Source organism: Polypterus senegalus, chromosome 18 (genome assembly GCF_016835505.1).
Source record: "Polypterus senegalus isolate Bchr_013 chromosome 18, ASM1683550v1, whole genome shotgun sequence".
Taxonomy (NCBI): Eukaryota; Metazoa; Chordata; class Cladistia; order Polypteriformes; family Polypteridae; genus Polypterus; species Polypterus senegalus.
This window is the reverse complement of record NC_053171.1, coordinates 52,020,039-52,037,191: the sequence shown is the minus strand read 5'-3', so window position 1 is coordinate 52,037,191 and position 17,153 is coordinate 52,020,039. Positions and strand designations below refer to the sequence as shown.

Here is a 17,153-nt window from a genome sequence, read left to right as displayed (position 1 = left end):
AAAACAGGCCAGACACACATGCCTTATAGCCTCCTTCAGCCCAGGCAAGTCGGCCTCAATCCAGTGTCACATGCATGTGCTTTACAAAGATGAGAAAAAAACTGACTAAGACTGAAGAATCAAGGTGTATAGTACAGTAGAGAAGCTAGATTAACTAGCAATCATTGCATTGTACTCTTAATCACATTTTAAAGCACAATCATTTGGGAGACTTTAAATCTTAACAGTGTTTAAACTAGAAAACAAAACTAATTCACTTTTGTAATTTTTGTTTCAGATCTGCCGGGATTTTACTTTGACCCAGAGAAAAATCGTTATTTTCGGCTTCTTCCAGGCCACAACAACTGCAATCCTTTGACTCGAGAGAAGATTTTACAGAAAGAGCAGGAGAGCCAGAGGGTTTTACTTTTGCGTGAGGAAGATAACCTTAGAAAAGTAGGAAAAATGAATGTTTGTGTGAAAGAGACTTGATTGTATTCTTTATGTTTAATGTACTGCACAAACAGGAGCATCCACTTTACAACTTGTGATTTTTCTGTTTGTTTCAAACTTTTGAATGCCTTTCCAGCAACAGAAGACATTTGTATGTTTAAATAACTTGAATGTGCCTAAGCAAAATTTTATCATTGTGCAAAACACATTAGTGCACATAAGAGATGCACACCTGTCTTAAAACAGGCTGAGCTAGAGGTAGGACAGTATCTTTTTGGTCAAAACGTTTTTAATGTACAGTGTATGCCATGCAAGATAGACAAAAACCTGGTTGCTATTGAATTATAGAAGTTATTTTTAAGTTGTTTAAGCAGCATATACAGTAGTATAGATTTTTAATTCATTGAGGATTTTCTTTTTATTTCCAGCAGAACAAAGATACTACTACATGTTAGTACTGTAGTTTGGTTTGATTACTGGGTCCTACTCGGGGGTCTTAAATATAATGAGGATATGCAATTACTTATCTAGTTGCACATGATACTTAATTGCAAACTAGGAACTCCTTGTCTGATTTTTAACATCAACATGGTCTCGCCATTTTGAATTAGATTATGTGAGATTAGATCTTTAAAATAAACAAAGTTGATATTCAGTTGAGTTTTACTACCAGATTACAAGTTCCTGTCCGTTTATAAAAAGCCCTTCTTTCTGTCCCCATCTGTAGCACCACTGCTTTACTCTAACTGTTCTAGCAGAATCCTTCTTTATTTCACAAATAAAAAATAAGCAAAAGTTTTGTAATTTGTACTACACTTGAATGTAACAAATTTGATCAAAGTTAACATTTATTTATTGTTTTAATAAAACTATTTGTTTATTTAAAAAAGTGAACATAAATAAAAAAAAACTTTCTTCTACCAATTATTGTAATATTAAGTAAGAAAGGATTTAGCCAGGGTACACAATAGCATTCAAACAGGACTGATGTGTGTCCATACATTTTAAAATCACAAGGAGCATTAATGTGTTTTACTCTTCCCATCATACACTGCAACAAGTATAACTTTGATAGTTCTGATTAAGACAGTGTGTAAATGAATTAGTTTGGCAATATGTTAAACGATGATACATAGTTACAGTATTAAATTCCAAAATGGTCATTTTAGTTGGTGTAATAGCCAGAGTTTAATGTTAGCTGCATTCTTCCCAAATTAGTTTTAGTTACAGTTGTTTTTATTTTAAACACAATTAAGAATTTCAACTATTTGATCAATGTAAAATATTTATGTGCAAAATGTAAAATATTACATTACTAATTTATCTTATGAGTATTAAAGTTAAACACAATGAATGGAGGAAAAGAAAATAATAAAACGCATATTGCTTCAAGTTCTTGTTTAAAATAATATATTTATTTCAGTTTTGTGTTTTTCTCATCTCTTCCTAGAATTCTGCCAGAACAGGACTAAACTGCACCTTACTTTTGCAGAAGAGGCAATTTGGTGTCATTCCAGAGACAACATATTGTAGGTATGGAACCTCTTGAACTTAAGCAATACCATTAAATGTATTTTATTTATGCATCCTAAATTTTAGTCAAATGAGTATTTACAGTATAGGAAAGGTGTTTATTTTTTATTTTTTTTTAAAGGCTGATCCATGAAGTTAAAGTTTGCGGTATGAGGAGGCACAAGCTAGATGTGCAGAGTTCTGATTCCAACAACCCCAACACTGACAATTTTAAACTTATCGTGGTGAGTGTAACTAACTGAATTGTAATATTTAAATATTTTCAATAACATTGTTTGTCACGGTATTCAAAAACAATTATCCTTATACTTTTTAATTATTGTTGATAATGCTTAAAAGTCCAGTGTAATTTACTATGCCCATTGCACTTATTAAGTAGTGATCTCCTGTTAGCTCAAGTGACCTACTGTTTTCCAGACAAACATATGTCTTTTCTCAGTGCATCTCACAATGATCACCTGAGTGCTGAAACATAATTTCCATTTTACATTGCCTCACAACCAATATTTAAAAAAACTGACGTCATCCGTCTCAGCATTACTTGATTACATCTAACACTGGATGTCAGTGAATTCAGGTTCAGTTTGAGTACTTATGTGATATTTGTTGTAAAACAACATTTTCTTTTCCTTTCTTCACAATAACACATCATGCTTTTATTCTTAGTTGTGTTTTTTGAATTTCTGACAAAACACACATACATACTATGGTCAGTTGCAAGCTTTGGGCAGTAATCATTAATGTGCAAATAGTGAACTCTATTGTATCTTCAAAATGCATTAAACTACAAGTGTAGTTCCTTTCTTTATGAGTTAATAGCATGCATTCTGAGTGCCTTGTTAACAGTGTAGTGTACATGGCCTACAAGGAGCACATACGGAGCATGGAGGAAGTGGAGGATTATGTCACTAATGGCGCTTTTCCACTGCATAGTACGGCACAGCACGGTTCAGTACAGCTCACCTTGGTTCGGCTCAGTTCAGCTCGGTTTGCGTTTCGACTGCAGTTTAGTACCGCTTTAGAGTGGGCGGGATTATTCACGTGTCGTTATAGTTGCGCCGCCTCTACTGCCGCGTGACATCATCGTAAGCGCACAAGCGACCTCCTGAAAAACTTTTTCATTCGCGTCGCCCCATCCAGCTCTCGCTGGATCCGCTCTCGGCTACCAACGAGGAACGCCTGTACTTCCTCAATAGACCACGAAACAGCCATTTTTGATTAAAACAAAATGGTGCGTCCGAACCTTCGCTGGCTGTGCTAAAAATCTGGCAGGTCTGTTGTGTCTCGTGTCGCAAGTTCAGTGACGCAGTAATGACAATTTTCTCCGGCCAAACAGTGACCAGCAGAGTTTACACGTCACGTTTTGGTAACGGTTCGGCGAGCTTGGAACCTCGGCTGAGGTGGTACTAAAAAAAGGACCAGGTACCAGGTACTGTTCCCAGTGGAAAACCCCCCAAAAGTGAGCTGAACTGAACCATGTCGTGCCGTACTATGCAGTGGAAAAGCGCCATAAGCTGGCCTGGGAAGAAGGTCTGTTGGTTAGAGTCTAGTCAGCATTGTTCATCTAGTTTATCACTGTAACCCTCACCAGATAAACGTGGTGGCCTTTCAACTGCTAATATCAGACATTAATACTATATGTCTTGCTCTCATTACAGGCTGATTCGGCATGTGAGCGTGTGTTTACTGTGAATGACGTGGAACACAGTGGATGCAAGTATGGCATTATGAATTTTAGAGGCTGCACGGGAGGCTCTCTGTCTGTAGAAATGTGTGATAACCTCTATTTTACTAATCGAAAGGTAATATATTATGATTTTTAGTATTCATTTCTTCTTTCTGTGCTGGATGTGAAAATCTCTTTTTAAGTTCTTCTCAATGTTTTAGGTGAACTCCATTTGTTGGGCTTCGGTCACTCATCCAGATTCCCACGTTTTGTATCCTTTGTGTTTAATTCTATAAACCTTTGTGTTCTTTTTCAGGCTTTTTCACTGTTCAGACAATGTTAAGTATTTAACTAGATACAAATTACCCAAATATCATGTGTCACAAATGCCACAAAGGGCCATAGCAAGGTTTGGGGCAGCCACCCTTATATTTGGTTTCCTGGCTGCAAATTGTTGTTTGAAACGATAGCACTGCTATGAACAAAACAGAACTGAGGGAATAGGGAAAAGTTGGAGGCTTTTAAAGGGGAAGACCGGAAGTGAGATCAAAGGGGTGGGGCTCAGAAAGGTCTTCAGCCATTGGATCAAGCCCAGAAGTGACATCACAGGGACCAGAGCCGGCAAGGTCTTCTTTTATAGGCTTGGTCCCAGAAGTGACATCAAGAGGGCCAGGTGGAATCTCCCATGAATGGTCTGCAGGAAAGGGAGAAAAAGAGTCAATGCACTCTGCCACATCCCGGTATGACTCGGAACTGCCCTTCCTCAAGCCCTTTAGCTGCCTCCCATGAGCACATGTGTGACACACTAGTAAAATAACTGTCAAAAAAAAATACAATTTGATCATTACATTTGTGGTTAAAGTATAAGTGTGAAATTACTCCATATTGCTAGAAATAATTACGTGAAAATTATCACTTGTTTGGAAATATAATCTCAGTTGCTACACAAGTATCTAATTTAAGACATGCTACATTTGCTTACCATTTTATTTTCCTATATGAAGACTGTAAATTAACATTTTTGTAGTAAAGATTCTTATCCTAGCCCACTATGAATTACTTGGGTGACTGCTGGTTTACAGTACTTTTAGTAAGGGAGCGTGTCTAGCAGGAAGTGCTAGACGGACCAGGTTTTATGGTTGGGAAGTGCATCGTTGAAAGATCATTCAGCTTATAGTGCCACCTCAAAGCTTAATGGTAACAAAATAATCAAATCAACCACATACATCAATAACAATACAAATATTTTTATATTTACTTTTTTAATGAAAGAATGTCAGCATTCAAATCCTTAAACAAGTTCTGATGGGATATCTGAGATAAGTCAACAGAGATGAATGGCTTTCTGCGGCCTGGCTGTTATGTTCTCCAGATGCTGTAGAAGCGTGCAAAGGTTTGGGGGTGGATGGTTACAGATGGAAGCTATTCAGAAATTCAAATGTTGTGCAGATAAGCAACTGTGGTCCTCCGGAATGTTCAAGGTCCAGTCTGCTTGGGTGTTTTTTGTAACACTTTTTTGTAACTTTTGGATGCAGTTTTTTTGATACAATAAACCAGTTGGTGTCTCACTTGGAGTTTTGATTTTCCTTTTCTGGTTTGTCTTTAAAACTAAAGCCTAAATTTGTACACTTTTCATGTTCATATATGAAGTACAATAATGGTTAAAATCAAATATTCCTTTTTATCCTTACAGTAAGTTTTTTCTATTATGGTTATAGTATTTTCTTTGCCACAAGTATTAATCTCCTTGAATGCTGATTTTTGTGTAACATTGGTTAAGCTCATTGTCACAGGAAACACCTTTCAGAACAGTTTGCCACCTCTGTACCCATTTTTCGATCTTAAATTATAGAAGCTTTCAAATATTCAGAGGCCAATCACCACGTAGCTGTCTGGGTATTAACCAGAATGTGCTGCAGCCTCTTGGAATGTTTGCGACCATATGGTTACATACATGATGTGACCTTACCAGCCCCTGTACACTAACCAAATGAACTTGTTATTTGTATAATTATTAAGAGAGCCATTAAGCCTGTTCTTTCTATTTGTGCTTTTTACATTATAAGATTTAGATTTTGTTTTCAGTGATTATCCAGGCAAGCTTAACTTAAACACATGTCAGAAATGTGACCTCTACTTGTCTGTTGCATTTTGTCAGCTTTAACAAAAACAGATATGTAAACAGTATTCTGCTTTACAGCTTTATTTCTTAACTGACTACTAAGACTTTGTCTTGTTGGGATTGCAGACACCCCAGGCTGTGTCAGTCTTCTTCCAGCATCCTTATTTAGCAACTCAAACCCAGGTAATAATTTTTAACTTTTTTTGTGTTCCAATTTTTTAGTAGCTTCTCGTAGCTCTCTTTCGGCTCCAACAAAATTTGTTCCATTGTCGCCTGAGCGCATGATTTTGATGTCCTCCTGTGACATCTCCTCCTTTTCTTCACAGTTGCGCTCTGGAAAATCTGTGTTATACTGTTGCAGCAACATATCTTCAATCTCTATTATTGACACTCGATTGATTGAATGTTCGGGCATCTTACCATTTTGTTTTGCAAGGTCATCTATCTCTTTGTATGATCCACCAACCACCCATCCAAGTGCAGTCTTCATGGTGTGAGGTCCACCTCTTTGGCTAGGTATGATTTGTGACTGCTCGAAAATTTCTGGGTAGTTGATTCCTATTAAAAGATCAACTTCAGTGTCAATATGAGATAGACGTACCTCTTTAAGATATACCCACTTATCGATATCTTCTTGTAATGGAATACAGTGATCCCTCGCTATATCGCGCTTCGACTTTTGCGGCTTCACTCCATCGCGGATTTTAAATGTAAGCATATCTAAATATATATCACAGATTTTTTGCTGGTTCGCAGATTTCTGTGGACAATGGGTCTTTTAATTTATGGTACATGCTTCCTCAGTTTGTTTGCCCAGTTGATTTCATACAAGGGATGCTGTTGGCGGATGGCTGAGAAGCTACCCAATCAGAGCACATCTTACGTATTAAATAAAACTCCTCAATGATATAAGATATGCTTCCCACGGGGTGCTTCGCAAACTTCAAAGCTCTAACAGCCCTTATTGATTTTTTGATTGTTTGCTTTAATCTCGCGCTCTCTCTCTCTGACGTTCTCTGCGCTTGACGGAGGAGATGTGAGCAGAGGGCTTTGCACAGAGGCTGTTTGCTTAGAAGATATGGACGCGCCTGTAAAAAATGCTGAAAGGCTACCTTCACATTGATCCCTTCATTGCGGCTGCTTTATCGCGGTGCTCGTATACTTAAAAGTGCAACAGCCCTATTGATTTTTGATTGTTTACTTTACTCTCTCTCTGACATTCTCTGCTCCTGCTGCGCACCTTGAAGAGGAAGATATGTTTGCATTCTTTTAATTGTGAGAAAGAACTGTCATCTCTGTCTTGTCATGGAGCACAGTTTAAACTTTTGACTAAATAAATGGTGTTATTTCATGTCTAGAGGGCTCTAATAATGTTAAAAAACATATTTAGAAGGTCTTAAACATGTTTTCAATGCTCTAAATGCGAATATATTAGATTTATAAATAAAGAATCCTACTTCGTGGAAATTCATTTATCTGTCTGGAGCGGATTAACCGCGATAAACGAGGGTTTACTGTATAACTGCGGAGAATATTTATAAACAGTGTGGGAGAGTTTCTAAGAGCTTAAAATATATAAAACTAACCATACAAACAAATGGTTTCTACTTCACGGATTTTCACCTGTTGCGGGGGGTTCTGGAACGCAACCCCTGTGATCAAGGAGGGATTACTGTACTTTCTCTGTTCACTGGAATGGAGACCTGTGTGAAGACCTTTGGTAAATCAATATATACAATGTCATTGAGACCACAGACTTGTAAATCTGATAAAACAGAACATTGTGTTAGCATTTTTGAATCATCACCATAGTTATCATAGTTTTGAGGAATACTTGTGTTCTTCTCCCTTGAAGACTTAATTGTCTCTGGAGCCTTTCAGTGCAAATTGTTACTGTACTGCGTGCAAATTGTTACTGTACTGCCGAGTTCTATAAAGGCGTATGTTTCTACATACCTTTAGCTCTTCTTGAATTTTACCTTAACAGGAACTACAGTGATCCCTCGCTATATCGCACTTCGACTTTCACGGCTTCACTCTATCGCGGATTTTAAATGTAAGCATATCTAAATATACAGTAATCCCTCGCTATATCGCGTTTTAACTTTCGCGGTTTCGCTCTATCGCGAATTTTATATGAAAGCATAACTAAATATATAACGCGGATTTTTCGCTGCTTTGCGGGTTCTGCGGACAATGTGTCTTTTACTTCCTGTACATGCTTCCTCAGTTGGTTTGCCCAGTTGATTTCATACAAGGGACGCTATTGGCGGATGACTGAGAAGCTAACCAATCAGAGCATGCAGTTAAGTTATCCTGACTGAGAAGCTAACCAATCAGAGCACGCAGTTAAGTTCCTGCTTGCTGAATACAGTGTTAACCAGGAAGTCTCGTCTCGCTCATTCAGCATCAACATGTTTCGCTGTGTAAAGAGTTGTGCTCTTTTGTGTTTATCTTTGTGCATAGTCAAGCCCTTCATTATGGCTCCAAATCGATCTGCTACTGCTTCAGGGGCCGTGCCCAAGCGCAAAGCGGAAGATGTTAGCGATTGCGAAAAGGTAAGCGTTTTGGATTTGTTGAAGGCTACGATTCTTTTATTTAAAAAGTAGGAAAGGAATATAAGATCTACGGCCGCAGTGTCCTTTTAACCAGGGTGCAAAACAAGTTGTAAGTGGATGTAATAAGGCAGTAGTCTGGATGGAATCTGCTTTAGGGATTTGAATTGAAGACTGTCGGAAGAAGAACAACGGCAGTGCTGCACAATCGCCTGAAGTAGGTCCTTTAAGGGCTGTAACGCTCTCCTTTGTTGTGCAGTAAAATAAAACTCATTGTTATCGGACAAGTCATCGTGTCATTGTTGGTGAGTAACCATAATTAATTTTCTACTTACAGTACTTAGTACATGTACATACGTTTAGTGTCACTGTACACACACATTTACTGTATACTGTTTTTGTTGCATTGTACGTATTTATTGCTGGTGGCATGTCTATCGTAATGGCTGTAACATGTTATATCGGAGACACTCAATATCTTTAAAATAATATTTAGGTTTTACTGTATATAAACAGTGTGTTTATATACATAATTTCAATTAATCTTACCTAATATCTAAGAGAATACAAAGGGATTATGTTGTATAACTCTGCGGGGAATATTTATAAACAGTGTGGGAGAGTTTATAAGGGCTTAAAATATATAAAAATAACTATAGAAACATATGGTTTCTACTTCGCGGATTTTCACCTATCGCGGGGGGGTCTGGAACACAACCCCCGCGATCGAGGAGGGATTACTGTATATCACAGATTTTACGCTGGTTCGCGGATTTCTGCGGAGAATGGGTCTTTTCATTTATGGTACATGCTTCCTCAGTTTGTTTGCCCAGTTGATTTCATACAAGGGACGCTACTGGCGGATGGCGTAGAAGCTACCCATTCAGAGCATGTATTACATATTAACTAAAACTCCTCAATGATGTAAGATATGCTTCCCGCGCGGTGCTTGATTGTTTGCTTTTCTCTCTCTCTCACCCTCTCTGACATTCTCTGCGCCTGACGGAGGGGGTGTGAGCAGAGGGGCTGTTTGCTTAGAAGATACGGATGCTCCTCTAAAAAATGCTGCTTTATTGTGGTTCTTCGGCATACTTAAAAGCCCAAAAGCATGTATTGATTTTTTGATTGTTTGCTTTTCTGTCGTGCGCTCTCTCTCTCTGACATTTTCTGCTCCTGACACGCATTCTTTGAAGAGAAGATCTATTTGCATTCTTTTAATTGTGAGAAAGAACTGTCATCTCTGTCTTGTCATGGAGCACAGTTTAAACTTTTGACTTAAGGGTTTTATTTCATGTCTAGAGGGCTCTAATAATGTTAACAGTATGGGAGAGTTTATAAGGGCTTAAAATATATAAAGATAACTACACAAACATATGGTTTCTACTTCGCGGATTTTCGTCTATCGCGGGGGGTTCTGGAACGCAACCCCTGCGATCGAGGAGGGATTACTGTACTTGTAGTGCGCATTCTTCTCCGGCCCCAGTAAAGGCACAAGTTCCAGTCTAAGTTTCCTGGAATTATTATTATTATTATTATTATTTAGTAAGTAGTCCCTGAAATGTGATTATGACTGGCTGGTCTAATGCTTTTTAAGAAGAAGTCTTAAATGGCGTGCAAGAAAAAAAAAGCAGATTTTACGCTTTGGTTGAGATTATTAGTTTCAGTGCCCCAGACAAAGTATTTTGTATTGCGGTTTGTTTCCATGTAATATTATTCTAGTTGCAGGTGAGTATTTCATGTCCAGACAAACTCGTTCCACTGATTATTGCATTAAGTGAGGCAGAACTGAAGAACTGCAGTTTTTCAAATTTTCAAGCCTGTTTTCAAAATGATGATCTGCAAATGCTAATGTCGTATTAAGCACTGAAATGGGAAGTGGAGAGCTCAAGATTTACAATTTCTGGCATACAAAACTTGATATATGCTAACCTATATTCCTTCAACTAACAAACCTGTAGTGTATAGTGTATGCCATAGGTAATTTTAGTGTTCAGTATAATGTACATGTATTTAAATAAATGCAGCTAGTTTTCTTTTTGATCTTGTTTTGTGTGTTCCAGCTATCAAAGCAAAATTGTATGCAGTAAGTACAGCTTTAAAGTCCAAAACCTTAATTCTAAGTGCCAAAACTAGAAGCCTTATGCCAATCAAAAGCTTGATTTTAGTCCGCATGGAAACACGTACTGTAGACCTGGTTTATTATAAAACAAGCAATTTTTGATGTTATTTTTTTGTCCCTTATTTATTGAGCAATAGATTCTTCATTAACATGTGGACCAATACAACAGCCGTTTTTCTTTTTGTCTTCTCTGTTTGTCACAGACCAGCCAGGTATGCTTTGCAGTTTTAAAATTTCTACTGCTTGGTCTTGTGCCTGGTGCCTGAATCCTCAAGCTGACAAAAATTTTAGTACTGGTGAGTCATTTCTGCCTTACTATATCAAGCAGTTTAAGCTTTTTGGATTTGGCCAATTTTAAAGTTTTTATTGATTAATGGGTTGCTTTTTCAGGCTTATCACGACGTGTTATTGTGACGGATGCTGTCACAGGACGGAGACAGACTTATGGTATTAGCAGTGATGTGCTGGCACAGCAGTTCACTTTGCGGGTAAGCGTTAAAAAAAGGCAGATAGAACGGACAGGATTCACTGAGTACTTAAACTGATGGGATGTTGCATACAGATGCTTGTTTCAGGACTGATATTGTCCAAAGCATCTTTTCCTGTGTTACTGATTGACTAAATGATGGTTTTAGATTTATGCCACATTTACATTATGGGCCTGTGCTTTATACGAGTACCTCCATCAAGGTGGTGACACTGATGCTTGTGTGACAGTTCCCTGTTTGTTACATGTAAAGATATTTGAGTAATTTGTTTCTTTCCCTCTTCATCTGTTCAATGCTACACTCTTTCTTAATCTCCTCCAGTATTTGCCAACCTATTCAAAAATCCCATTTTCTACTTTTAACATAACTAGATGGCATAAATGATACTTGCAGATTTCAAAATGTTCTCAAAACTATGGTCTTGAATTACTAATGCCGTGTTGCCTTTTCGTTGCAACTCTAGGAAGAAGCTTTAATTCTGGGCTTCCTATGTTGACAGCCAACACTATAATTGTGTTGTGGTGCTTTTGCAAAAGTGCCTGATCTATTAACTCTCTGTCACTGTTTAGCAATTGAGACATAATTTATAAGCATTGCTGTATTAAAGATCTTCACCTGAATCATATTTGGATGTAAATTTAACATGACTAAAAGACTAAGTTCTAACAATTGCCTGCTTTTTGTTAAAATACTTTGACGTGAATTTCTTTTAATTTCTGCTTTCTAGGCTCCGGTTTTGTACAATGGTTGTCGTTCTGGAGAGATATTCAGCATTGACCTTCGGCAGAGGACACGGCGAGGACAAAGTTGGAAGGGAGTGCGGTTCTACCAGGACTCGGCCATCACGTCTGTCCGTATTCTTCAAGATGAGAATTACCTTGTTGCAGCTGACATGCTTGGAAAGGTAACGTGCCATCGTTATTATCTTGTAAAATTTGAACAAGCCATGCCTGCCATACACGGGAACTTAACTACACATTTTGTGACAAATTCCTTTAGAATTTTATGAGTTAATAATAAAAGTTCAAGAACATAATATTTGACATTTCTGTATTTTAGGGAAGATGGCAGAAAGCTCTTAATGTACTTTTTCTTGTGTAAGTTAAGGAAAAAACGCACAGCTTAGTAACGTTTTTTTGTTTTTTTTCTTTTTCTTTTCAGGACACTTAGAAATGTTTCATTCCTCACACTACAGCTTAAGTTGCTTTTACAGTAATGTTCACCTGCAGGGTCCTCTGCTTCCCTCAGTGTGTCAGTTTTCCTGCGGCGATCTTATAATTTAAAACAATTATCAAAAATATACAGTTTAATTTTGTAGTTAAGAGCTATAATATTTTCTTGTGTTAAATTTGGTAATGAAAAATGTGGAAGACTCTTATATTCTACATCGAAAGATAAAGCAGTTATTGAAGAGATTTGCAAATCTGTTCACATTTATAGATTTCAGCCAGCTATTGCAACAACCTTTCAGTTCTCAATATTTGACTCAATACACTTACATCCAAAATAGTTCTGTGAGTAAAAGATGGAAATGAAACTTGAAAAGAGCTGTTAGCTTGTTTAGAGCACCAATGAAACAAAACTGAACTTAGAAAGAATGGAACTGATTTGAAGGGACTCATTGAGAAGAGTGAAGGATGACTGCATGGAGAGTGTGTTAATCGAGTGTAATTTGAAAATAATTTATAAAACATATATTTTCTTCCACATGTGTAAAGTTTACTAGGTAACAAATTCATCCCAGAGTGAGCAGACAGCATGAAGGGACTGATGTTTCATTCTGCTGTTGTCTTGCACCACTGCTTCTGGGATAGATTTCGGGCTCCCCACAACCCTGATTTGGAATAAGCATGTTGGAGAATGAATGATACTTGACTTTTTTTTTTTTTATAGATTAGATTATGGGACATCAGGATGGCTAAATCAGTGCGGCAATATGTGGGACATCATAATGAACACGCTTACCTTCCTCTGCATCTAAATGAACAAGAGGGACTGCTGCTAGCTGGTGAGTCTGAAAATGTGGCTTTACTAAAGCTCAGAATTAATTGCTTTCTGAAGACAGAATGTTATCAGCCATTTGTAGCTGATATGTATATTCAACATTAAGTAATATATCAAACTTTCATTTTGAATCCCATAGCCGCCTTCAGAAATATCTAGCTTTTCTAGGGATGCTCTAATCAGGATGCCAATTTCTCTTTATCTCTTTAAAAACTTTTTACACTAAGCTCCTGCATAACCAGATGCATTAGAAGCCTTTAGTGTTATCTTTGGTGTTTTTATAACTCATTTATAGACCACAAGTGTTAGCTGTTAATTTTTTGTTAACAAAATGAAATTGTGTTTCAAAATGTGAATTGTCCATCCATTATCCAACCAGCCACGTCCTAGCCACAGGGTCACAGGGGGTCTGCAGGAGCCAATCCCAGCCAGCACAGGGCAGGAAACAAACCCCGGGCAGGGCGCCAGCCCACTGCAGGGCAACGCACACACACACACACTAGGGACAATTTAAGATCGCCAATGCACCTAACCTGCATGTCTTTGGACTGTGGGAGGAAACCAATGTAGACACGGGGTGAACATGTAAACTCCACACAGGGAGGACCCAGGAAGCGATCCCAGGTCTCCTTAATGTGAGGCAGCAGCACTACCCACTGCGCCAACGTGCCGCCCATTAAAATACATACTATATCTAATAAAATATGTATAAAAATATGTATCCATTATTCCAATCTTCTCTTGTTCTTTGGTAAAGCATGCCTTGACTAGCTTCTCATTGTTTACACTACAGGAAGTGCTGGCTCAACTACCATAATACCTCTCGTAAAGGAGCACTGCAACTAAACTACCATGGAGCTTAGAAAAGCAGGGTCTGCAAAAAGTCATTTTTTGTGATCGGCCAATTTACTGATTGAGTCCTTTGTAGTGAAAATCAGCAGATTTAGATTGGAGCATCGCTAAGTTGTAGTTTAGCTAAACCCCTACTGAGAAATAAAGATCCACGTTTGGCAGCAGTATGCTCTGACTTAGATATTTTAAATAATTTATAATTACTTTGATTCTCTCGGGCAGTTTGTTTGTCCACTTCCTCTGGTGAGCAGTTCTTACTACTTTGCTTAATGATGCCATGCTTTTGTAAAGGTTAACATCATTGCTTGTGGTTGTTCCCTTGGAAGAACATAAGAAGAAAAAAAAAAAAAACCAAACACCTGATACTTTTCCTCTTAGTATGTGCCCGAGTTATTTCACTATAGAATGAATTGTGTTTAGAAGTTTTCAATCGGTGCCATGCTTTCTGAATCCACTATATCAGGGGTGTCGAACTCCTGGCCTGGAGTGCTGCAGTGGCTACAGGTTTTCATTCTAACCCTTTTCCTAATCAGTGACCAGTTTTCTCTGCCAATTAACTTTTTCCCCATCACTTTAATAGCCCTGTTAGAAGAGTTCAGCCCTCTGAATTGATTCCTTTCTTCATTAAATTACAGCCAAGCAGAAATGAGATGTGAAACGAGCTAACAGATGACCAGCTAAACTGGGGCTTCAAACTCCAACCAATTTCACTCCAATCACTTTCTTAATGAGAAGCCTATTCTTGCTGCTAATAAACCCGTTATTTAACTCCATGGCTTGTTGCTGCTCTCATTCTGCCACAGCACACATTTCGAAAACTGTTGTTTTTCTGTCCTTTCTAAGAGCACCGTCAAATTGTTTTGGTGACCTGAGAGATCAACCTTACCAAGACCATCACCTCTCTTTAATTTCAGATATTGTGTGATGGGCACAGGGGAGCTGGTCGTGTGGTGGCTTGTTTTGTGTCTCATTATTGTTTGGCTGCTAATTAAAGAAAAAGTAACAACTATGGGGCCTGAGTCAAGTTAATTTAAAAGAAGTAAGCAGGAGCAAAAACTGGTCACTAATTAAAAAGATGATAAAAATGAAAACCTGCAGCCACTGCGGCACTCGAGGCCTGGAGTTTGCCATCCCTGCACTATATATACCAGAGACAACAAATGTTTTAATATTGTATAATGCTATTATAAGCCATAATGTGCTGTTATGTTTATTTAAATATAAATCTTCTCTTGCTTGGCCAGAATTTAATTTTGTCAAGCATATTTCTTTGAATACTGCTGTGAAAAACTACACTTATAGAAAAAGTGTATTTTCAGTTTAAAATCTAAAACCATTTTCATTGTAAAGATAAAACGTATTTCATTCCCGATAGTCTGGTAAACTGTCTTGCATTATCAGAATCCACTTTTTGGTGAGTCAAAGGCCCTGTATTCATATTAGTGGACACAAGCTACTTTCATTGCAGGATACATTTAAACAGACGTAGTTAATTTAGTATTGCCAAAGCACTTCATGGTTTGAATAAAAAAACAAGAGCAAAAGGAAGTACATTTTCAAGCCCAGACTCAGAGTTCAATTTATTCTTGAACTTAGTAGTGATTATTAATTATAAACCTAAATAATGTTTTTTTTTCTTTTATGTGTTAGCCAAACAGGGGGATGATGTACTTGGGAGACTTTTTTTTTTTTTGGCTGGGGAATTTGAGAAAAAAAAAGAACATTAAATTAGGGCTCTGGAACGTAAAGTCCTTGGCCCCAAATGACGTTTTTCTCCGTTATGCATCTAACTTCTCTGTGTGGAGTTTGAATATTGTATGTGATGTGCTCCCTATCTTCTTCATTTTTCAGTTGGTCAGGACTGCTACACCCGACTGTGGAGTCTGGCAGATGGACATTTACTACGGACCATACCCTCCCCTCATCCAGCAAGTAAAGACTCATTGCCTAGTGTGGTGTTTTCTTCACAACTCGGTGGAAAAAGTGGTCTTCCTGGTCTTTTAATGGCTGTCAGCCAGGACTTGTACTATTATTCATACAACTCAGATTATCAGGAATAGCTCTAGGTTAATGAATAACACGGTATCTGCTGGGTGCAGATTCTGTTTTTATTTATCTTTTTTTAAACTATGTCATAAGTAAGAGAAACAAAGCTGTAAAATACTTGTAGTGAGTATAGAAAATAGTAAACGATAAATACTCTGTACTTGCTTTAACAGCCATGTTGTAGACAAGTAGACACAAGTGTCGGCCAGCCCTTGGTGTGATTATACTGGATAAAAGAGATGAGTGAGGTTGCTTTTTTATTTGTAAAGTTTTGATCACCGATAATGTACAGTCTAAAAATGTACTTTTCATATTTTTGAAATTGTAATAAGTATGTATTTATTTTTTACAATAAATTTAAAATCTATTTATGTAAGTACACATTAAAATCTGTGTTTTTCAATTCATAGATTCTTCCCTAAGAGTGTCTATTTTATTTAATAAATACTATGCCTGATATTTAAATAATGAATAATATTAAACTAGTAGCTGCTAATGTAAACCTGGCTTAGAATGAGAATTAATTGTATTTGTGTTCGGCCTACGGCAGTTATACGTACATCTCAACATAAGAAAGATGACCCTTTGAAAGGTCCATGTGCAGTTACACACTGTAGCTCACATTTCTGGTTGTATCACAAAGCTGTACAACCATTTTCTATACCTGTTATCCTAAGGGCCAGTTAATGGTTCACACTCCGTACTCGCATGCATCATGGCTACCACACGTTCCCAGTGTTCATTTGATGTCTCCTCTGAGCGGGTCCTCAAAAATGAATGCGATGCATGCACGTGTTGCAGTACCAGCAAAAAATCGGGGGACACAGTATGTTCAAGTTGGAATGTGACATCAGAGTCTCTGTTTACTGTCAGCATGTGACAGACAGCAAGTCGCTTTGGAGATCCTACAAGATCAACGTGTGCGCTTTGGTGAATGGTTCGATGCGGTGAAGCAAATCATCAAACTTAAATGCTGACGTACAAATGTATCCATGATGCTTTTCTTCATCTATTTCTCGCATAGGCAATACAAGTGTCGAATATTCCCTATCATAAACATGCGATAAATTTTAAACGTCTCACATGCCATCTTCTGTGCTATATTTTTTGTGTTGGCACCTTTGCAACAGCATCAGAATGTATTTTAGCCACAGAAAAAAAAAAAATACGGTTACAGTGAAGAAAAAAGGTCTCGTGATTAAAGTGGAAAATTTGACTTTAATCTTAATAGTTTATTTTGTCCTTAAAGTAGAACGTCATAAATGTCATCTTAAAACCAACCCAGTTGTTAATCGCTACGTGCTTCTGTGGGCTTCCTCCTGTACTGACAGCAGTG

General features: G+C 37.7%; 1 protein-coding gene across 2 annotated transcripts in view; it reads left to right on the top strand.

Annotated features, from left to right (window-relative positions):
• Positions 1–16,226, top strand: part of wdr21 (WD repeat domain 21) — a 34,997-nt gene extending 18,771 nt beyond the window's left edge. For both annotated transcript variants that reach the window (XM_039741387.1, XM_039741388.1), the window contains exons 4-14: positions 278–435; positions 1,883–1,965; positions 2,087–2,189; positions 3,624–3,767; positions 3,853–3,902; positions 5,857–5,936; positions 10,631–10,723; positions 10,818–10,915; positions 11,643–11,819; positions 12,809–12,923; positions 15,623–16,226. In XM_039741387.1, the coding sequence (XP_039597321.1) occupies positions 278–435; positions 1,883–1,965; positions 2,087–2,189; positions 3,624–3,767; positions 3,853–3,902; positions 5,857–5,936; positions 10,631–10,723; positions 10,818–10,915; positions 11,643–11,819; positions 12,809–12,923; positions 15,623–15,831 (1,310 nt within the window). In that variant the 3' untranslated portion in view covers positions 15,832–16,226. The remainder of the gene's footprint in view (positions 1–277; positions 436–1,882; positions 1,966–2,086; positions 2,190–3,623; positions 3,768–3,852; positions 3,903–5,856; positions 5,937–10,630; positions 10,724–10,817; positions 10,916–11,642; positions 11,820–12,808; positions 12,924–15,622) is intronic.
• Positions 16,227–17,153: the final 927 nt, after the last annotated feature.